A 23,601-nucleotide genomic window follows, 5' to 3' on the forward strand; every position below is an offset into this window, starting at 1 on the left:
AGCGATCTTTGGACACTTTCTTTACAATGAGGTGGAAAAGAAGGGAATTCCAGGGAACAAATCAGCGTCTTCCGTGTCTGGAATGGATATTGAGTATTCTTCAGTCTATAAACAATAATATAATAATAGGATAACCGTGTTTTAATGTTGTCTGTTCTACTGTGTACTTGTACTATATTGACTGGGTTAAATAGAAATGCATTAGTAAAAGAGACTAAAATACAATTTCATTGACTAAAACTAGACTAAAATAACCAAAAACAACTACAGTAAGAATCTAATTTTTCTGGCAATCCCTTCTTTTAGTTCATCCTACAGTTATAACTGGGCATGGACATGTTGTGGTCCAGTGGTGTCCAGAGGAGGACAGATTCCCCTTTTTTGTTTCCTCTCACTTTTGGCTTGATCACTAGGGAACTCCAAAAAACTGCCAATGAAGGTGATGAAGTATCACCCATAGATCCACCCGTACATATTTGGTTTGGGTTTTATGCAGATAGAAATCTAGCATGGTTCTAGTTTTAATCACTATGTGCACATAGAACTATGCCTTGGTGCAGAAGTACAGGAAACATGAGCAGAACAGGACACTACCTGCTGATTTCATCACCACCCAGCATGCCCTTCAGGGTCGGAGAATAGCGTCCAGAGGGGGGCGGAGGGAGCGCATGGCTCAGGTAACCTGGAGAACTGAAGTGGTTCTCCATGTGCTGAGAGTATGCTACGGAACAGATCAGAACGTTTACACCACTGACTGAACAGAACGCGACCCTGAAGAGTGAGACAGACCCATATTCATAATTCAACAGCTATTCCCACAAACACAAACACACACAGGTGGTATCAGATACCAGAGAACCCCTGCAGCGTCTCAATACAAACGCTGCAGGGGTTCCTCACCAACACAATCCTCAGACACCAGACACTTTTACTTAATGAAGCTCATTAACACAGTCCCATCATGAACACTTTAGATAACAAAAGTGTGTGCAAAGTTTAATTTTATGTCATCATAAGATTCATAAGAATAAGACTGGGGATGCAGGTTGCGGTGCATTTCTTGGTGACGGTCCAAGTCTTGGGGTAAATGGGGAGGGTTTTCGAGGGGCGCATTCAGCATGAAACTGTGAGAATAACCAGACCGACTGATCCCCTGTGGCGACCTCTAGTGGCACCTGCCAGAAAAATGAGTAAAAGCTCTGGCATCGGTTCCTGCGGTACTCACAGTTGGTGATGTCAGGGGGGGCGGAGACACTGTGGGGTTTGGCTACTTTCAGATATACAACGTCAGTTGTGTTCTTCAGCACCACCACAGCGCGTTCATGTGTTACTTCCTCTAAACCAACGCTGTTCACCTGTAAACACACACACAAGCAGACACATATAAACACACACACATTTTACATTTTTTACATTTACATTTTACATTTACAGCATTTATCAGACATTATCACACACTGTGGGTGTACACGCCAAAACACAACCAGACAAACACACACATAAAAGCAGATTTCGATAAACATACAAACACATAATGGCACATGTTTTTCGTGGCCAAAGTTTGGAGAATGAGACAAATACACAAAGTCTGCTTTTCAGTGCTCCTCTTGTTAACACCAGGCGAGAGTGTTGAGGAGCACAAGGCTGGAGATCATTCTGTCATGCTGGTTGAGTTAGAATAGCAGACTGGATGCTTTAAAATGAGGGCGATGCTTGAAATCCTTTACCCTGTTAACCACGGTCCAGTCATCATTGTGTTAAAACGTTCTTCACAGGCAAGAATACTGCTGCTACCAACATTACACCGAATTCAACCATTTATCAGATCATCAGAAAGTTCAAGGAGAGAAGGAGGCTTCGGGGTGCCCAAGGACGTCCAGCAAGGACCGTCTCCGAAAGATGATTCAGCTGCAGGATCGGGGTGACACCAGTGCAGAGCTTGCACAGGAATGGCAGCAGGCAGGTGTGAGGGCATCTGCACGCACAGTGAGGAGAAGACTTCTGGAGGACGGCCTGGTGTCAAGAAGGGCAGCAAAGAAGCCACTTCTCTCCAACAAAAAGTTTAGGGACAGAGTGATATTCTGCAGAAAGTACAGGGATTGGATGGTTGAGGACTGGAGTAAAGTCATTTTGTGGTCAGTCCTCAAGAGGCGGCTGGAAAAACAAAAACCCACAAGTTCTGACAAACTCCAAGCACCGATTATGCAGGAACGGGTCGCCGTCAGTCAGGATTTGGCCTCGAAGTCTATGGAGTCACAGGTTCAAATCCCACTTCCTACCATTGTGTCCCTGAGCAAGACACTTAACCCTAAGTTGCTCCAGGGGGGACTGTCCCTGTAACTACTGATTGTAAGTCACTCTGGATAAGGGCGTCTGATAAATGCCGTAAATGTAAATGTAAATGAATTACAGAGGTCTTGGGGGAAAAAAGTGGCAACTTCTAAAATGCTTGTAATTCTACTTCAATACAGCACAGAAACAACCGACAAAAAGATCTAAAAACACCGAAGCAGCGAACTTTGTGAAACCCAGGAATTGTGTGACTTTTTGCCATGACTATATATAAACACGCACTGGCAGATATACACACCAACACACACAAACAGACACACACGCATAGTGGAAGATCTTACAGTGAGCAGTTTGTCTCCAATCTGCAGTCGTCCATCTCGATGGGCAGCTCCGCCCTCTATGATCTTAGTGACGTAGATGCCGTTGTCTCCTGGAACATGCTGGTTCCCCACGCCGCCAGCGATACTAAAGCCCAGACCTGAAGCATCCCAACACACACCACTCCATCACACACACAAGCTGAGGAGGATCTCCCCCTGTTTCTGGTCTTGTCTGATGTAGGCCTGAAGGCTTTGCCTTCCAGGAGGTCTTCAGCTGAAGAACCTCCTGACTGGTAGAACCTTCTGGCAGTGTAGGAGATACAGAGAACAGGCAGTGACTTCTACTACCTTTGGGTCCTTTGACCAGCTTGATCTCCACAAGAGTTTCAACACCCGACCTCCTCCGCCTCACGTAGAGCTGCACCCGAGTCCCCGCCTCCTTCAGCACCTCCACCGCACGACTGTGGGTTACGCCCCTCACATCCACCGCGTTAACACGCAAGATCGCATCATTTACCCTGAGATACACAAACACATTATACACAGACAGCTACACACACACACACACACACACACACACACTCTATGTCCCTCGCTCTCTTACCGCAGGCGGCCGTCCTGCGCAGCGGCGCCCCCCGGGATGACTTTGGTAATGAAGATGCTGGCATCCTCTCCGACGTGAGGGTTGTCTGTCCCCCCGGCGATGCTGAATCCCAGACCAGAGTTTCCCTGCTTCTCAACGGAGGGACAACACATCTGTCACAACCCCTCCCCCCCTGGAGAAGCCACGCCTCCTAACTGAGTAACGTTACAATAAACCAGATCGTCATCGGTAGTGTTCTGCTGGATTTATGTTCACAGCACTGGCACGCCTGCTCAATAGTGATCCCTGTGTGCGAGTGTGTTCGTGTCTTACCCGCTCTAGTGTGATTTCTTCACACTCGCAGTCTGATTCTGTTCCGTTCACCTGCAAGAGAAAAGAAAAGTCTGAAGATGAAGACGGTGACGACGATGGGAAGTGTAAGGTGCGACTCTTACATGTGGGGCTGAATCCAGGCTGTCGGTGTTGATGACCACAGGAGGAGGGTTCGCCTGTGAGGAAAAAAGGACAACAGTGATCCTGACTTAACCAGATGGTTACTTGTTTTGGATGGTTATTCGTATTATTCGCGTTATTATCTCATTATCTCGGTCATTATCTCAGATCAACATACTTTGTCAGAATAGTCTACTGGTAGACCTAACCCTAACCCTACCCACATGTACCCTGGCATTATGTTCAGTTTCTCACCTTTTACTTCACTGGTATTACAGACGCCACCGAAACATGACCATGATTGCGGGATGCATGCGCATTACCCAAGAGTGTGCCGATCTGTTAAAACACCGGTCTGTTCACTGCACTTCATATATCCTGTGTGCACTACTCCCTGTGGCAGAAAAAAGCATGTACCCTGGAGTCACAGTGGCACTGCGCTATTTGAGAAGTGCTGCTATAAGGTAACAACAATATAATAAACGTTGTTTTAACAGTGAAATGGGTTTGGCTAAAAAGAACATTGTTTTGGTCTATTCTACTAGATACTTGTACTACAGCTGTAAATCTTTGCCCGAGGCTGGCCTGATGGGTGATCGGTAAAAGTGTTTTGCATGCTGAAAATTACTTTTATTAAATTTTCACTTTTTAAATGAAATGTTATGCAATTCTCAGCCAGCCACCATCGTCAGGTGATGCGTTTTAATTTTTGTGAGTGAGAATTGAAAATGGATGCTGAGGAGGTGAAACAGGGGCCACACTTCTACCCTTTTTATTTATTCATTTCCCCGCACATTTCCTTTCTCTCTTAGTCTAACACTCGTAGCATCCAAAGATAGTCGAGCTTTTAAAGAGCTGAACTGTAAGATTCTGTTGGACTCGAGCTGGGTCGGGCCTAAAAAGTTAGGCTTCAACTTGGCCTATATTCACAGGGTTAAATAGACTAAATATACTTTTCATTGACTTAAAATACACCAAAAAGTCATGGATAATTAAAACAAGAGTAAAATGCTCAGCATTTTAGTCAACTAAAACGTGACTAAAATGAGAATGGACGTGACTAAAACTAATAAAGACTAAAATGACAGCTTGATGCAAAGACTATAGGCTAAAACTATGCTAACAGGGCTTCAAACAGCCAGCAAATCTTCAAAAACTGCCTCCAACCACCAAAATAAGATCCACCAGGGCCTCCAACAACCAAAACCACCACCAACTACCAAACCCCCAAAATAACCTCCAACCACCAAAACGCCACCAACTACCAAACCTTGAACAGGGCCTCTAACAACCCAAACCGCCTCTAACCACCAAAATAACCCCCCATCAGGGTTTCCAACCACTGTCAGGACCTTCAACAACCAAAAGCACCACCAATTACCAAAACGCCTCCAGCTACCAAACCTCCAACAGGGTCTCTAACAACCCATACCACCTCTAACCTCCAAAATAACCTCCAACAGGTGCTCCAACCACCAAAACAGCCTCCAACCACAAAAACTGCCACCAACTACCAAACCTCCAACAGAGCCTCCAACAACCCAAACCACTTCCAACCACCAAAATATCCTCCAACAAGTGCTCCAACGACCAAAAAAACTACCCCCAACAGGTCCTCCAACCATCAAAACAACCTCCACATTTCCAATAAAGTCTCGCCTCAACCACAAAATGTCAGATTCTCTTCCTGCAGCGGTGTTTGTGTATGTGTGTGTGTTGTGGCGTGTGTTGCTCTACCCTATAATCCCAGAGATTGCTGCCATCTCACTGCGCAGACACACCCACTAATCTGTACTTAGACGCATGGTTCCACATCAATGGCATCGACATGTAAACCATTAAAAAGGTTTTAATTGGTCTAAATGAATGGAAACAGATCGTCACAGAATGAACAGCACATTAACCCCAACAGCACCACCACCCAACCACGAACACCAACCTACAAACCCAAACATGAAACCCAGCTGCCAGACCCCTATAGTGGTTCTTCTCATCCATACCTGGGCAGCTGAGGCCCAGGGGAACTCCAGCCCACCCCCTGCTGGTGGGGGTACCTTGGCCATGCTCTTTGTTGGGCTCCTCTTCACGCTGTCCCGCAGGTTGGTGAATTTGGCGCGGCTCCTCCCTGTTGGCAGGGTGCAGACACGGAACCCAGGTTGCGCAGGGAGGTTCTGGGGGTGCTGGTGGGAGAGGGAAACCCACGTGTGACGGACCCTCTCTCCGCCCTCCCCCGGGCCATAGTTGAATTCTGGGCTAGAGCTGTAGGTGGTCATGCTGAGTAGAACTCAGTCTGAGATGAGCTATGCTGCGCTTTTAGAGGACAGATGAGCTTCACACTCTGTTCAGCCCCCATCTGGAGCCCTCATTCCAACAGCCAATCATCAGGTCGAGTTCACAGACACACACATACACACAGAGCAGCTCACCCCATGCACTCATCCTGGACTTTTCTCTCTATGAACACCATGGTGAGGAAGCTGAATTATGAATGGCGATAATAAATAATCCAAAGCGTCGGCAGCCGGAGCCCCTCCCCCTCACCATGACAACCACAGAGCTAACCCCAAACCTGAACCAAGAGAGGACAACTGGAGACAAACCAGAAAAGTAACTTCATGCTACACCACTCATAGAAGAGATGCTCCACGGTAAGAAGTGAGAAAAAATAGAACCTTCCAATGGTCATTCCTCAGGGTTCCTCTGGTTCTGTAAAGTTATACCAAAGTTTTCCTCTTGGCATCATTGATACAGCAGCGCCACCCACAGGCCGTGCACTTCGGTTCACTTTAACATAACAGAACACAACACTCTGCATGATTCTAGAAGTATGATAGCAGGGTTGTGCTGAACTGATTTATGCCTTCAGGGATCACAGAGACAGATTTTTATCTTTTCCAACAGATGGAACAAATAATTTTAACAGATAATTTCGTCATCTGCTATGTTGCCAGTGTGCAAAAAAATATTTTCTACTATGTTTTGTGGTTTGTGGATCCTTGTCATTACAAGCCATATGTGAATTATTATTATTAAAATATAAGATCTCTACAAATATAGATCATATTTCCAGATTTCCCAGTGCAGAAGAGCTAGAGAAAATCCTGTCCAATGGCACAAGACATTAAACTGAAGGCAACTGTGTTCAGCCAATAGTGCTGAAAGTGGGACGGACAAAATGACAGAAATGACAACAGGCCAACCACCTGCTCCACATCTCATGGCACCTAATGTGACCTTCAGTTGATGAGGACACAGGAAACCTGGAGCTCAGTGTGGCCAACAGGGAAGCAATCAGGAAAGGGAGCAGGATGACAAAACTGGGGGAGCAGCGGTGGAGTCTCTCCATGGCAACAACCTAGCAACCAGAAAGCATCACTTTCCCAAGAGTTCACTAACCTCCCGTAGCATATATTATTATTAACCAACGTTCACTTATCTTGCATAAAATACAGTAATATTCACCAGTGTTCACTAACCTTCCCTAGCATATACTAATATTAACCAACACAGTAATATTCACCAGTGTTCACTAACCTTCCCTAGCGTATACTAATATTAACCAATGTTCACTTATCTTGCATAATATACAGTAATATTCACCAGTGTTCACTTATCTTGCATAATATACAGTAGTATTCACCAGTGTTCACTAACCTCCCCTAGCATATACTAATATTAACTAATGTTCACTTATCTTGCATAATATACAGTAATATTCACCAGTGTTCACTAACCTTCCCTAGCATATACTAATATTAACCAATGTTCACTTATCTTGCATAATATACAGTAATATTCATCAGTGTTCACTATCCTCCCGTAGCATATACTAATATTAACCAATACAGTAATATTCACCAGTGTTCACTAACATTCCCTAGCAAATACTAATATTAACCAATGTTCACTTATCTTGCATAATATACAGTAATATTCATCAGTGTTCACTATCCTCCTGTAGCATATACTAATATTAACCAATACAGTAATATTCACCAGTGTTCACTAACCTTCCCTAGTGTATACTAATATTAACCAATGTTCACTTATCTTGCATAATATACAGTAGTATTCACCAGTGTTCACTAACCTTCCTTAGCATATACTAATATTAACCAATGTTCACTTATCTTGCATAATATACAGTAATATTCACCAGTGTTCACTTATCTTGCATAATATACAGTAGTATTCACCAGTGTTCACAAACCTTCCCTAGCATATACTAATATTAACCAATGTTCACTTATCTTGCATAATATACAGTAATATTCACCAGTGTTCACTAACCTTCCCAAGCATATACTAATATTAACTAATGTTCACTTATCTTGCATAATATACAGTAGTATTCACCAGTGTTCACTAACCTTCCTTAGCATATACTAATATTAACCAATGTTCACTTATCTTGCATAATATACAGTAATATTCACCAGTGTTCACTTATCTTGCATAATATACAGTAATATTCACCAGTGTTCACTAACCTCCCCTAGCATATACTAATATTAACTAATGTTCACTTATCTTGCATAATATACAGTAATATTCACCAGTGTTCACTAACCTTCCCTAGCATATACTAATATTAACCAATGTTCACTTATCTTGCATAATATACAGTAATATTCACCAGTGTTCACTAACCTTCCCTAGCATATACTAATATTAACTAATGTTCACTTATCTTGCATAATATACAGTAGAATTCACCAGTGTTCACTAACCTTCCCTAGCATATACTAATATTAACTAATGTTCACTTATCTTCCATAAAATACAGTAATATTCACCACTGTTCACTAACCTTCCCTAGCATATACTAATATTAACCAACACAGTAATATTCACCAGTGTTCACTAACCTTCCCTAGCGTATACTAATATTAACCAATGTTCACTTATCTTGCATAATATACAGTAATATTCACCAGTGTTCACTAACCTTCCCTAGCATATACTAATATTAACTAATGTTCACTTATCTTCCATAAAATACAGTAATATTCACCAGTGTTCACTAACCTTCCATAGCATATACTAATATTAACCAATACAGTAATATTCACCAGTGTTCACTAACCTTCCATAGCATATACTAATATTAACCAATGTTCACTTATCTTGCATAATATACAGTAATATTCACCAGTGTTCACTAACCTTCCCTAGCATATACTAATATTAACTAATGTTCACTTATCTTCCATAAAATACAGTAATATTCACCAGTGTTCACTAACCTTCCATAGCATATATTAATATTAACCCATTTTGTCGCTTACCATAACAAATGTTTACTAATATTAAATAACATTAAACATGGTGAGTATGAAATGAACAGATATGTTCACAATCTATGCTGACGTTTTTGGTGTCAGAAAAGAGCAGCGGCTCGAGCCACCCACCGCCAGACCCACCGCCAGACCCACCGCCAGACCCACCGCCAGACCCACCTGTGCGGATGCTGCGGCGACGCATCGCGTGAAGGCTCCCAGGCGGGAGAGGAGTGTTTGTACATGCTGCCAACGGGTCGGTGAGACAGACGGACGGTCGTCAGATGAGCTGCGCACCGACCACTGCCTGAAACGAGGCGCTGCGGCGCTGCGGCCGGAGCTGGTGCTCCCACGGCTGCCCCTGGAGTACAGGGTGTTCCCGCCAAAAATGTAGTTCATCCCCGGACCCTGGCAGAGGGGTGGAGCTATGAAGCCTGACCACTGTCAGCATCAGCATCTCAGCTGAGCCGTTTCATTTCAGCCAAACTCAGCTCCCGGCAGCAGCGATGTGCCACAGGTGTCGTTTCAGTCGGCGGATTTTGTCACAAGCCTGGTCTCCCGCGGGAACCACCGCCATGGCAACTGCTCTCACATCAAACAGGCAGCAGGACTTCCTGCCTGGCCTTTACTGCATCATAGGCCGTCCCCGCAAACACACACACAATTTCTCTGCAGACATCTTTAATACACTATAACTACTTATAGACATGAAAATATATTTGTTCTAACTGGTGAGCCATTTTACTGAAATCTTTTCAACTGTAAGGTCTTCAGCCTGATCAATAATGCAGCGCCAATCTCACAACTGGAACTGGTGGAAGGATAGGGGTGTGTGACACACACACACACACACACACACACACACACAATAAGTTGAGGTACTGGGCTGGGCTGGGCTGGTCAGTGGTTTGAGAGTTCCGCACACAGATGAAGAAACACTGGCAACGAGTGTGTGTGCGTGTGTGTGTGTGTAAATGACACAGTTACTACTGCACAAACACAACATCTCATAAAAGAAGACAGTGGCCGGCAGTTACCGTGGATACACCCCACACATCAACACATCAGTCGCTTGCAGTGATGCAGTCTGCTCTCACTGTGCACGTTCAAGATGAACAACACACACAAAGTCGCATACACCACGTTTTCTCACAGGAAAATGTGTGTGTGTGTGTGTGAGTGTCTGTGTGTCTCACCAACAGGTGCAGACGCCGTTGTTTGGTTCGCCTTAGGGTGCCCATGATGCGCTGCCCCACCTTCTTGGCATAACACATTGATCTGAGCATCATCTCTTTTTCACACACACTGCTTTGCCTCAAATACCAACACTTGCACACACCCACAAACACATATACACATACACTGCAGTAGAGAAGAAAAACACCTCGACTGACAGCATGAGACAGGAGAGAAACAAGGGACAGGGAGGGAGGGAGACTGCAGCGGTACGAAGAGGGGGGGGGGGGCTCTGCATCCCCACTGATCCAATCAGGATGAAGCACAGTGCTGGATGCTGATTGGGCATATACATGCATGTGTGTGCATGTTCAGTAGGTTGAGGTGATGTGTGTAGTGTGTGTGTGTTCAGTAGGTTGAAGTGATGTGTGTAGTGTGTGTGTGTTCAGTAGGTTGAAGTGATGTGTGTAATGTGTGTGTGTATGTTCAGTAGGTAAATGTGATGTGTGTGTGTGTGTGTGTGTATGTTCAGTAGGTTTATATGTGCATGTTACGATGAGGGGTGTGTGTGTGTGTGTTCAGTAGGTTGAAGTGATGTGTGTGAGTGTTCAGTAGGTTATAGTGATGTGTGCGTGTGTGTGTGTGTGTATGTTCAGTAGGTTTATATGTGCATGTTACGATGAGAGGTGTGTGTGTGTGTGTTCAGTAGGTTATAGTGATGTGTGTGTGTGTTCAGTAGGTTGAAGTGATGTGTGTAGTGTGTTCAGTAGGTTGAAGTGATGTGTGTGTGTGTTCAGTAGATTGAAGTGATGTGTGTGTGAGTTCAGTAGGTTGAAGTGATGTGTGTAGTGTGTTCAGTAGGTTATAGTGATGTGTGTGTGTGTTCAGTAGGTTGAAGTGATGTGTGAAGTGTGTGATGATACCAGGTGTTATAGTCCAATACATGCGGTAGAACAAATAAGCAGTAAATGTGTGAAGAATTATTAACGTAAATCAGAACCAAATCTACACAAGTGGAAACACGACACAGTTACAGTAACAGTTAAAGTGTCGTACATCCTGTGTGTCATGTGTCTGTCATGCAGGCTAATCACAGAAACATTTTTATTAATGTCACCATTTAAAACCATTAAATCATTTATAGTAAATTAATGAGGTGGTCCATGTTGTTTAATGTCCTGTTATTCAAACAATATTTTGAGACAATATTTGTGTTGTACAGTCCGAATTTGAAGCCAAAAGCAGCCAATGCTGGACCTTAAAAGGTAAATTCGTTTCAAAAGCTTCTGCATGTTCACCTTCACAGATAATTTTTTCAAAAGAGTGATTATGTTTATTTTGATTTGCATTTATTTATTTATTTACATTTATTTATGGCATTTATCAGACGCTCTTATCCAGAGCGACTTACAATCAGTAGTTACAGGGACAGTCCCCCCCCTGGAGCAACTTAGGGTTAAGTGTCTTGCTCAGGGACACAATGGTAGCAAGTGGGATTTGAACCTGTGACTCCGTAGTCTTCTGGTTCATAGGCAAGTGTGTTACCCACTAGGCTACTACCATCCCAAAATTCGGATCAGGTGTAAATGTTTCTTTTTGTTATTTACATTTACATTTACAGCATTTATCAGACGCCCTTATCCAGAGCGACTTACAATCAGTAGTTACAGGGACAGTCTCCCTGGAGCAATTTAGGGTTAAGTGTCTTGCTCAGGGACACAATGGTAGTAAGTGGGATTCGAACCCGGGTCTTCTGGTTCATAGGCGAGTGTGTTACCCACTAGGCTACTACCACCCTATTTGAATCATTTTTATTTATTAGTAGAGTCGACTGCAGCTGTACTGACTTACAGTTATTCTTTATTCAGTATCGCTCATAAATGCTTTTATAGATCTGAGCCATGACTTGAAAACTGTGATACATACTCTGTGTGTGAGTGTGTGTGTGTTGACCTGCTTGTACCTTCACGGGGGAGATGTGTGTGTGTGTGACGTAGCCGTGGACATTTTCGATCTGAGACAGGTTCTTCTCAGCCACCTGCACCAGCGCCGGAGCCGCCGTCTCCTCTGTCAGCGGCGGGGAACTCTGGTCGTGGACGGAGCTGTCGTCCTCGCGCTGTCTGAACTTCTGCAGAGACAGGACAAGAAGAGCTGAATGCTCCTGTTCCGTAACCACCAGACAGCACTAGGACAAGCGGAAGAACCCTGAGGACACGAGGGCATTGCCAGGTTCCTGTAGACTTTCACTTCCATCTCCCACTGTTCAACCTCAGCACGTCCAGGAAAACGCAGAAAGTGGCAGGGAAGATGGTGGTTCCTGTAAGTGGAGGTTCACACGCCTCATATGGTTCATTTCAGGCCTTCGTTTTTGGCCTCGTGACGTTTGGTGAAAATCAAGTCTGTCCACAAATCTGCAGGTACAAACGGTAACCACAAGACGCCACCTCAACCCGCCTCACTATGCCACAAACAAAGAGGATTATTTATTGCAGTGATGATCATCATATCGCTCATATCACACTTTCATATCACTGAAAGTGGTTGTCCTTGTGAAACACTGCAGCGCAGCACATGGTGACACAGTGAAATGTGTCCTCTGTATTTAAGTCACCCTTCGTGAGCAGTGGGCACCATGACAGGCGCCTGGGGAGCAGCGTGTGGGGACGGCGCCTTGGCGGGATTCGAACCCACAACCTTACATGTCTGTTTCCTTGCCGGCTGTGTGTTAATGGGGAGAAGTTGTGGTGTTATGGGGAGTCGTGTCACATGTGTACGTCCATTCAGCCAGAGGTCTGGAGAATGCGGTTTTACACACATTTCACGTCCATTTTATATTACATTTAACGCATTTACCACACGTCCTTATCCAGAGCGACTTACATTCAGTAGTTACAGGGACAGTCCCCCCCTGGAGACACTCAGGGTTAAGTGTCTTGCTCAGTCACACGAAGGTAGTAAGTGGGATTTGAACCTGGGTCTTCTGGTTTATAGGCGAGTGTGTTACCCACTAGGCTACTGGCACCCATCACCACATCCATCCTTCTTACACACGTAAGACGGGAGATTCCACGTTTCATATGTTAACAACGACCCGACTTCCTCTCCAAGCTGTGGCCTCCCCTCACAAGCAAGGACCATCACCTAGTGGCCATAAAGACGGGGGGTGACCACTGTATTCCTGCATTTGGTGAAAGTGAAGTGATTGTCATCGTGAAACACTGCAGCACAGCACACGGTGAGGCGGTGAAACATGTCCTCTGTATTTAACCATCACCCTTGGTGAGCAGTGGGCACCATGACAGGCGCCCGGGGAGCAGTGTGTGGGGACGGGACCTTCATCAAGAGGACCTCAGTGGCAGCTTCCTTAACCGCTAGGCCACCACCGCCCCAGCAGTGTAGCAACGTCCAGTATAAAGGAGGCATTCAGACCTTCATCTGCTGTGGGTGTTTTCTACTACTCTTCTTCTACAGGTTCCCTCTCCAGAGTTTGTAACATTGGTTCTATTTTGCATACAATATTTCCACGTAACAGCAATAATAATCCACCTGTGTTAATAAATGAGAAACTGTTCCATCCTGAAACTTCCATTCTGCCTCAGTATGTCCAGCTAACATCAGATGAGTTTCAATACATCGCTAACGTAATCTGTGATGTCCACCCTTCACCGCGTTACAGTATAACAGCACGCATCATAAACACAACATCACACTTACAGCAGCAACAGACACATGCACACACACTCACACACACACACACACACACATCTGCAGCTGCACCCACCTTGCAGCCAAACATGAGTGAGATGGTGCTGTTGCTGCAGGCCACTTTACAGTGGCACAACATGGGGGAGAAGCAGCCCAGTTCCCGTGCGCCGGGGGGGGGCGTGCTCTCCGAGCCGGCGGGCGAGCTGGAGACACGGCCGCGTCCCCTCCGGTGGCCCCCCACCCCCTCTCTGCTGGTGGCGCGAACCATCCCCCGTCCTCAGTCGCGGCGCTCCATCACGCGCCGCTTTCAGGCCGGCCCATCGCGCCGCAGCCGCGTCTGTCTGCACTCGGCGCGGTGAGGACGGAGGAGAGGAGGGGAGACCGTGCAGCGTGGAGCCGGTCACATGACACACTCACGAAAAACAGAGAATGGAGGGGAGACACACCCAGGCTTCTGATTGGACAGCTCGGGGTTGACCTCCTGACATCCTCTGACTGGTGATGGACGTGAAGCGTCACAAGCAAGGCAGGCAACAGTTCTAACTCCAGCGTCCACAAAACCATGAATGTTCATAAATATTCATGATCACAGATCACAGTGGGATTCTCCGCAGCTTCATTGTTCCGTGCCATAACTTTCTTTTAGCAGGACACGTTTATCCAGAGTGACTGACAGATGATGAATACGATTCAAGGTTCATGGCGGTGGGAAGTCTGAGCCTAGGTGGTGTTTACCACATTTCTTGGACCCAGTAGTCAGCCCTGATGCACCCCAAAGGTGAGTTGGAGATACCAGAATGTAAAGTAAGAATGGAATCATGGTTCCATTATCATTCATACCTATGAAATGTTATGTTTTGTCACTGGACAAGATCTTAGCCTCAGAAAGAACATGAAGAATGAGTCCTGAGACACCATTTCCAAGAAAAAGAAGGAATAAATGACAAGTGTGAAGTTAACCACAAGTTACATATACAGCACATGACATCAAAAGTGCTGTTACGGCTTGACGATACTGTTTCCACCTTTGTTTGTGTGTGTCTGTCTCTTTTACGTTGCTGTAGTGGGAGGAGCTTCCTGCCTACCGGCTCCCCCTGCTGCCGTATGATTGGCTGCCACAAGATTTAAAAGGAGACCTCAGGCCCTGAATTGAGTTGCCGTATAGAATTCGTTGACTGTGATTGGTTGATAGTTGTCCCCTAATGCTGCTCACCCCTTGTAAGGCATCAGTATTGTATGTTTATATTTACGGTTACTTGTCGGTTACTCGTATATAGCGTCACTGTAAATAAATGCATTTCCGTGCCATTTGTTAGCGTTCGTGTGTCTCTACCCCTCTCCCAAACCCGTCCTGGTCATGTTCCGCTACATCCCTAGACGAGGACAGGACGGTACACTCACGATCATGCAGGTGTCACATGGAGACGTGGCCTCTTCTCAGCTCTTCATGAGATGGTGAGTAAATGTTGGATTGGTAGAGACGGTATTAACACTAATCAGCCACAACATGGTGACCACTGCCAGGTGAAATGAAGGTCACTGATAATCTGAGCATTTTATTAGGCAACATTTTGTCAGATAAGATGATCCTTTATTTTTTCATTTACATTGTCATGGCAGAAAGACGACGGTACAAGATAAGAGCAGCAGAAATATTTTTGATTATGTACACACACACACACACACACACACACACACACACACACACACACACAAAAGAAAAACAGAAAAGCTGTACTGGATTTGTAGGTTTTTCAGCTGTTGTAGAGCCTGACAGCGGTTGGCAGGAAAGACCTTCTGAATCTCTCCGACCCACATCGCTAATGCTGCAGCCAGACACTGAAGGAGCTGCTCAGTCCTGTCAGGGTCTCCTGCGTGGGAGGGGAGATGTTGTCCAACATTCTCCCGTCACTCACCACCTCCACTGGGTCCAGAGGACATCCTAAGACAGAGCTGGCCTCTTCCTGTCCCCAGCAGACCACACCGTAAAAGATGGCCACCACAGAGACATAAAAGGTTTTCAAGAGTGGACCCTTCACTGATTCCAATCCAGTTTATTGTTCAGATGAACACTGAGGTACCTGTAGTGTTCCACATGTTGGACATCTACTACCAGCTCCTTGGTCTTTCCGGTGTGCATCTGGAGGTAGTTCTGTTGGCACCAGTCCACAAAGTCCTGGGTCAGTTCTCTCTACTCCTTGTCGTCCACATTTGTGATGAGGTTGACCATTGCAGGGTTTAAGTTGTGTTGAATGCAGAAATGTGTAAGGAACTGAGATGTCTGGGTCATAGCACATCTTTTGTCAGATGTTCCTGGTCTGAAGAAGTCAGGACATAATAAAAGTGGTCCAAAGAAATAAAACCGGTGAACCAGTGACGGGGTCATGGGCTGCAAATACTCAGTGATGAAATAAAGTCATCACAACTCAACATGTTAAACTCAACAATACACTTCCCGCATGATGCACCTTTTGCAATTGCACACTAAATCTGATCATATTGCATATTAACATTTTGCACATGTTGGTCTTGGTTGAAATACCCCATACACGTGCACCAGTCCACTGCACAAAAGCACAGCCACTTTGAGCATCTTACATGTTGCTGTCCTTGTTTAGTGCACAGAAAGTCTTATAGTCTGTACAGGTATTTAAGTTTTAGTTTAATTTCAGTGCCATTTTTTCTTAAATTCATGTGTAATATTTATATTTAGGATTTATTAAAATGCAGCAAGACCCGCTACAGACTGGCCGACAAGGAATTAAGCAATTCTGCATCATTTGGAGGAGTTTACCTGCTGGTTATATTCTATCAGGACACGCCCATGTTAACTTGTGTCGGTCACATCTAACCGTGATCCGTTGACTGGATTCATTTAAGAGTGGACAATGGGCAGATTGGAACGGATATATAAACGGATTTTCAGCATGAGAAGTGAAGGAGTGGTGTGAAAGCGTAGGAGGGCGGTCAGGTGCGTGCGTTGTCCTGCTGGCAGCTCCACCCACTTACATTTACATGCGGCATTTAGCTGCCGCTCTATGTACGGTTCTACGGTCCTGCTTTGTGACACGTGCATATCCAACATCACTAGGGCTGAAGAATTTTAGGGAAATATTTTAAGATATTGCAATTTGAATTGCTGATTCTGTTCAATATTCATGTAAGTGTACATTGAAATATGAGCCATGAGTTGATTGTTGATTAAACGGGTGTGGCCTTGACTCGGGACAGCCCAGAATCAATGACTCCAGATTGGGGGAGACCTCTTTCTGAAACACGGCCACTCAGTATTGGTCCCAGCTGCTCTGCTGCTGATGAAACTGCCAGTGATCTGGTCAGCACAACCTGGAGCTGAAAAAGCTGTAGCCTGTAGAGATGACAGTGGACTTCAGGAGATGTGTCCCTCAACACATCAGACAGACCGGTGTCTTCTGAGGAGACCTTCAAGTTCCTGCGTAGCACCTGGGACCTGAAGTGGGAGGCCAACATCTCCATCCTCAAAAAGACCCAGCAGAGGATGTACTTCCTGAGGCATCTGAAGAAGTCTTCCACAGGAGCTACTGAGTCAGTTGTACGCTGCAGTCATTGAGTCCGTCCTGTGCTCCTCCATCACAGTCTGTATGGAGCAGCCACTCAACAAAAAAAAAAAAAAAAAAACACAAGCAATAGCCTGAAAAGGACTGTACAGATGGCAGAAAAGATCATTGGTGTCCCTCTGCCCACAATCCAGGACCTGTCCCTCTCAAGAAGCAGAAAGAGGGGCAGGGAAGATCATCACAGATTCCTCACATCCTGGACACAGATCCTGGTCTTTTTGATCTGCTGCCCTCTGGCAGACGATCTAGAGGCCTGCAGACCAGGACCAGCAGACAGAGTTTCTTTCCCCTCGCAGTCACCCTCCAAAACAACTGCTAAGCACCTACAGCATTGCAACAGCGCTTGATCTACACTTGGATTACTTCTGTAATACATTGTTGATTCTACTGTTGGCTTGAGAGGCACCATTGACCAGGATCTAATTCATTTACATTTACAGCATTTACCAGATGCCCTTATCCAAAGCGCCTTACAATCAGTAGTTACAGGGACAGTCCCCCCGTGGAGACACTCAGGGTTAAGTGTCCTGCTCAGGGACACGATGGTAGTAAGTGGGATCCAATACAATTCCTTGTATGTGTTCGCTCATGGCCTAGAAACGTGATTCTATTTCCAGAAATGGGTTGATCCATCTTGTACGAGGCACGGACAGTTAGGATGGACAGAACACTTTTCCTGACAGACAGAGAAAAACACCAGTCACAGACGTGCAATTTACATATTTCCCAGTGACCGACCAACTCAATCTGTGATCTGTTACCTGTTACCAGATCACCAGCCTTGGCTCTGTGGGTCGACCAAACTTCCTTTATTCCAGGCACATGAGCACGAGGCTGATAACCAACAGTGATATTATTTTTCCCAACAGAGAAATCCTGTTTTAACGGCCTAAATTAGACCTGTAATCAGGCCTAAAAAGTTAGGCCCGACCCGGCCCAAGCCCAAACCCAACAAGTAAGGCTTTTAAAAGCTCGGCTTAATTTGCACGCGCTGTGATCACGATCACTGGACTAAGAGGGAAGGGAAACGAGCGGGGTTAATACATAATCGCCAGAGTCTAGCCTCCGTTTCACCTCCTCGGCATCCATTTTCTCATCCTGCTCACCATAATTACAATTCCTCACCTGACGACGGTGACAGAGATTCGCAAATCAAATGAACATTTCATTTAGAAATGTACACTTAAGAAAACCAATTTACCACCTGCGGAAAAATGTACCAGCAGCCAATCATACGTAAAGGACAGGTACTATAGACCGGTTCGTGGTTGCTGAGGATCATATATGATAGAAATTGAGCCCGAACCCGTTTCACGGCTCTACTAACAACCCATTTCTGGAATGGTCGAAATCTCCTGAAGCTTGGAAGACTCGCAGACTTGGTGAAAATGTTTGTGTTTAACCCCCCTGTGCACGAGTGGGTTGAATGAAAGTTGACAGGCTCATGTAACAGGCGGTAAGACGCATGTTAAGTCGCAGCAGGAATTCAGCCATTCTGAATTCAAGGTAACATTATGGTGCATTTTTGCCTTTTGTATGCATTGTCCTTTGAGAGAATTCATCAGATCATTTTTTCAGATCATCTTCAGGCCATGGTGAACCTTATTTGTGGCTGAGCGTTCTTTCTTTTCTTTTTTTAATAATTTGCCATGATAAGGAAGTCTTTTGCAAACACGACATCCAATCGGCAACAAACTTTACGTGATTTAGTCCCGGACTCGCAAACTGTAACTTTTAAGAACAGTCAAAGCAATTAAAGCACCGTCCCCACACGCTGCTCCCTGGGCCCCTGTCATGGCTGCCCACTGCTCACCAAGGGTGATGGGTAAATACAGGGGACACGTTTCACCGTGTGCTGTGCTGCAGTGTCTCACAATGACAATCACTTCACTTTCACCACCGATTTACAGTCGGGTGCGTAATTCCTAGCCAGTTGCCAGTGTTCCATGAAGAAAATCAAGACATGTGGTTGCAGTAAGCAGCTTTAATCACAGCTTGGTTACTAAACAGAATGTAAATGAAGTGCGGAAATGGACTGAAACCCACATAGAGCACCATTCCAGAGTATCCCAGGTGCCGCAGGACTCACCTCAATGCTGGTGCTGAGGCTGGTGGGGCTGTGTAGACTGGAAATGTCCCAGAGATTGACACGGGGTGTGGCCTCCAACACCCATATGGACTCTACACTTCTCTGATGATCCAGTAAGGTCACTTCATAAAATTCCTGGATATCTGTGAAAACAAATAAAAGAACATCGTTGGAGATTTTTGGAGAATTTTTTAAAACCGAGTATCCCTGTACTCATCATTAGGGATTAATTAGGAGTTTGGATTGACGACAAACTGAGTTTGAACCATCATGTTGCTATGATCTTCAGATCCTGCAGGTTCACTCTCTACAACATTCGCAAGATTCTGCATTTTCTTCCACAACAGGCTACGCAGCTCCTCGTCCAGGCAACGGTCATCTCCAAACTGGACTATTGTAACTCTCTCCTGGCTGGAGCTTCTGCAGTCACCATAAAACCTCCAGATGGTCCAAAATATGGCAGCCCGCCTCATCTTCAACCAGCCAAAATACACCCACATCCCGCCTCTTCTCACCTCTCTCCACCGGCTCCTGGTAGCTGCTCGCATCGAGTTTAAATCCTTGATGCTGCCTACAGGGCTGTAAATGGAAGTTCTCCCTCTTACACCAACACACTACTAGCCAGATACACTCCTGCACGCACTCTCAGATCTGCACACGAAACGAGACTAAAAAGTCCCTCTTCATGGGGTCTCCAATCCCAATCGACTCTGTTCTCCTTTATTGTCCCCGGTTGCCCTGCTCCATTCACCCATCTGGGACTACTACCACCTTTAAGAAGCAGCTGAAAACCCACTTGTTCAAAAAGTATTTCAGACGAATCCAACACACACACACACACACAAAAAAAAAAAAACCTTAACAATTCCCGAGCATGTTCTATTCCTGACAAGTTGGGCCTTATCAGGGCTCTTAGTTTTGTAAACTCAAAATCTATAGAAACCGAATGAGAATTGCTGGTGTCCTCTTGTAAGTCTCTTTGGATAAAAGCGTCTGCTAAATAAAGTAAAGTAAAGTAAAGTAGAGTAGAGACACACTGCACTCATGTTCTGAACCACACTGGACAAACCAGAAGAGTTTTCCGGCCACCACACCACACAGGACGTGATGTTCATGTCACGGACCGGCCACTGTGGCACAGGACCACGTGCACAGTGTGATGTTTGTCAAGGCTGAGCCAAGTGCAGCCATGTTGACCCACAACTCCATTTTTAATCTCATCTCACTAAAAACCTGGCAGCCAGCAGATGGGTTACATCTGCAGCAAATCTGGCTGCAGCCAAATCCGTGCCGAGTTGTGGCAAAGTGATGAATTTCAAGAAGGGACAGTGGAGGCGTTGCAACTATGGGTCACATGGGGTTGGAGATGACAGAATAAAGTAATGTAGAATTAGAGCAGAGCAACTAGAACATTTGGTCTGTAAGGTGCTGCTCAAGCCGGAACAAGAAGAGAACAATGATGAATGTCGACAAAACATCAAACAGGGGTGATACGGCTGAAACAGAAGAGTTCAAACCCCACTTACTACCATCGTGTCCCTAAGCAGGACACTTAACCCTGAGTGTCTCCAGGGGGGGACCCCTCCCTGTCACTACCACATACACAGAATACACACCCCAGCTCTGAGGTACAAAAGCTCTTTAATGTGACAAAACTGCGGTGGAGCCACCAAAGGTACCTGAATGATGCTGAAGTGATACAGACTGTGGTAATTAATTGATTACGCTGTGATGGTGACTCTGGTAATTAATTGATTATGCTGTGACGGTGACTCTGGTGAAGAAGTGATTGTGCTGTGATGGGGAATATGGTATTGAACTGATGGTGCTGTGATGGTGACTCTGGTATTGAAGTGATTGTGCTGTGATGGTGACTTTGGTGATGAAGTGATTGTGCTGTGATGGGGAATATGGTATTGAAGTGATTGTGCTGTGATGGTGACTCTGGTGATGAAGTGATTGTGCTGTGATGGTGACACTGGTGATGAAGTGATTGTGCTGTGATGGGGAATATGGTATTGAACTGATGGTGCTGTGATGGGGAATATGGTATTGAAGTGATTGTGCTGTGATGGTGACTCTGGTGATGAAGTGATGGTGCTGTGATGGTGACTCTGGTGATGAAGTGATGGTGCTGTGATGGTGACTCTGGTGATGAAGTGATGGTGCTGTGATGGTGACTCTGGTGATGAAGTGATTGTGCTGTGATGGTGACTCTGGTATTGAAGTGATTGTGCTGTGATGGCGACTCTGGTGATGAAGTGATTGTGCTGTGATGGTGACTCTGCTATTGAAGTGATTGTGCTGTGATGGTGACTCTGGTGATGAAGTGATTGTGCTGTGATGGCGACTCTGGTGATAAATTGATTATGCTGTAATTGTGACTCTGGTGATTTTGGTGATTGTGCTATGATGGTGACTCTGGTATTGAACTGATGGTGCTGTGATGGTGACTCTTGTATTGAACCGATGGTGCTGTGATGGTGACTCTGGTGATGAAGTGATTGTGCTGTGATGGTGACTCTGGTGATGAAGTGATTGTGCTGTGATGGTGACTCTGGTATTGAACTGATGGTGCTGTGATGGTGACTATTGTATTGAAGTGATTGTGCTGTGATGGTGACTATTGTATTGAAGTGATTGTGCTGTGATGGTGACTATTATATTGAAGTGATGGTGCTGTGATGGTGACTCTGGTGATGAAGTGATGGTGCTGTGATGGTGACTGGTGATTAAGTGATTGTGCTGTGATGGTGACTCTGGTATTGAACTGATGGTGCTGTGATGGTGACTATTGTATTGAAGTGATTGTGCTGTGATGGTGACTCTGGTGATGAACTGATGGGGCTGTGGGGTTCGTCTGCCGTACCAATCAGTGCCTGGAACAGGGTGCTGTGAAAGATTTCAACGACCCTCTGGATGGACACCATCAGATGCTGCTCTCCACTCTTCAGTTTGGTTTGATAACCTTCCAGGATGAGGAGAGCACGCTGCGCGTCTGATAGAAGGAGAGGGAGGGAGGGAGGGAGAGAGAAATAAATAAAGAGAAAGAAAGCAAGAAAAAGAAAGAAAGAGAAGGGGCAGATCTTTTATGACTGTATTTTATAATGTTAAAATTTTTTACTGCACTTCATGTCAGAAGGACAGACAGACAGGCTGCTCACCTTTCCTCCGGACCGGCATATTGCGGCTGTCAGCAGGTGGCCGGATTCCGTCTCTGCGACTCCCATCCGGATCCGCAGCCTGCAGCGGCCGGATCTCCTCCTCCTCACGCTGCCTCAGGGCCCCGCTTTCTAATCCGATGTCCACTCCCCGTGTCGGAGCGGATTCGCGCTGCTTCCCCACCCCACAAACTTCTCCGCCTCCTTCCCTCCTTCCCTCCTCCCTCACACTCACACCAGGCAAACTTTCCTCCAAAATGGCGGCCCGGCGCTGAAGGAGCGTCACGTGGTGTAAAACCCAGCCCTGGTCGGCCAATCAGCGGCGGACATTCTTCAACTCATTTTTCCTCCTCATTCAATCAACGCTGCTTCAGGACGCTCTGATTCGAGTTCCCCTCAAACTCCTCCCCTTTTCTTCTAAACCTCCAATCACAGAACGTGTTCATCGAACACAAATAACAATAAACGCCTGTAATAAAACACCGTTTAATCCAACAGTTTATGTAATGGAATTTATATGCATATTATAAATTATATTATACGCAACAAAGTAAATACCGTAAATTCAATAACTGGGTGAAAATACATAATTTTTAGATCTTGATTGTCTCAGCTCTTCTGGTGGTTCTGAGCAGGATGATGAATTAATGAATGGTCTATAAGTTGTGTAGAAGTATTCTGAATACTTTTAATGCATTCAGAAGTTTATTTAATTTCTTATATGACAGCATTCTGGAGGTCAACTGTGTATTAAATGGTAACGTGCACGACTTTCGTATTCTGAATACGTAATGTGTGAAAAGTCATGGAGGTGGTGCAGGTCGGGTGTATTTTTATTTATGTGGGCCATGTTAAATAAAGACGGATTAGAGGGTTAATCCCGCAGTTCAAGTCGTTTAAAGTTCAGATTATGTAACAGCATGGTGGATTCTGTGGTACATCTGTAC

At 45.3% G+C, this 23,601-nt stretch overlaps 1 protein-coding gene across 2 annotated transcripts in view; it reads right to left on the reverse strand.

The window, feature by feature from the left end:
* The window catches only part of LOC114787610 (disks large homolog 1-like), a 30,481-nt gene extending 7,614 nt beyond the window's left edge, over window positions 1–22,867 (reverse strand). Inside the window, exons 1-11 of one of the 2 annotated variants that reach the window (XM_028975303.1) lie at window positions 22,658–22,867; window positions 22,363–22,491; window positions 19,494–19,636; window positions 12,067–12,231; window positions 3,651–3,704; window positions 3,529–3,579; window positions 3,217–3,344; window positions 2,961–3,130; window positions 2,634–2,770; window positions 1,226–1,355; window positions 595–721 (exon numbers count right to left, since the gene is read on the reverse strand). In XM_028975303.1, the coding sequence (XP_028831136.1) occupies window positions 595–721; window positions 1,226–1,355; window positions 2,634–2,770; window positions 2,961–3,130; window positions 3,217–3,344; window positions 3,529–3,579; window positions 3,651–3,704; window positions 12,067–12,231; window positions 19,494–19,636; window positions 22,363–22,491; window positions 22,658–22,676 (1,253 nt within the window). In that variant the 5' untranslated portion in view covers window positions 22,677–22,867. Of the gene's footprint in view, window positions 1–594; window positions 722–1,225; window positions 1,356–2,633; window positions 2,771–2,960; window positions 3,131–3,216; window positions 3,345–3,528; window positions 3,580–3,650; window positions 3,705–9,107; window positions 9,452–12,066; window positions 12,232–19,493; window positions 19,637–22,362; window positions 22,492–22,657 lie in introns of those variants that run through there. The other variant, XM_028975304.1, reaches the window with a different exon arrangement.
* Between the last annotated feature and the right edge of the window lie 734 nt (window positions 22,868–23,601).

Source organism: Denticeps clupeoides, chromosome 4 (genome assembly GCF_900700375.1).
Source record: "Denticeps clupeoides chromosome 4, fDenClu1.1, whole genome shotgun sequence".
NCBI lineage: Eukaryota > Metazoa > Chordata > Actinopteri > Clupeiformes > Denticipitidae > Denticeps > Denticeps clupeoides.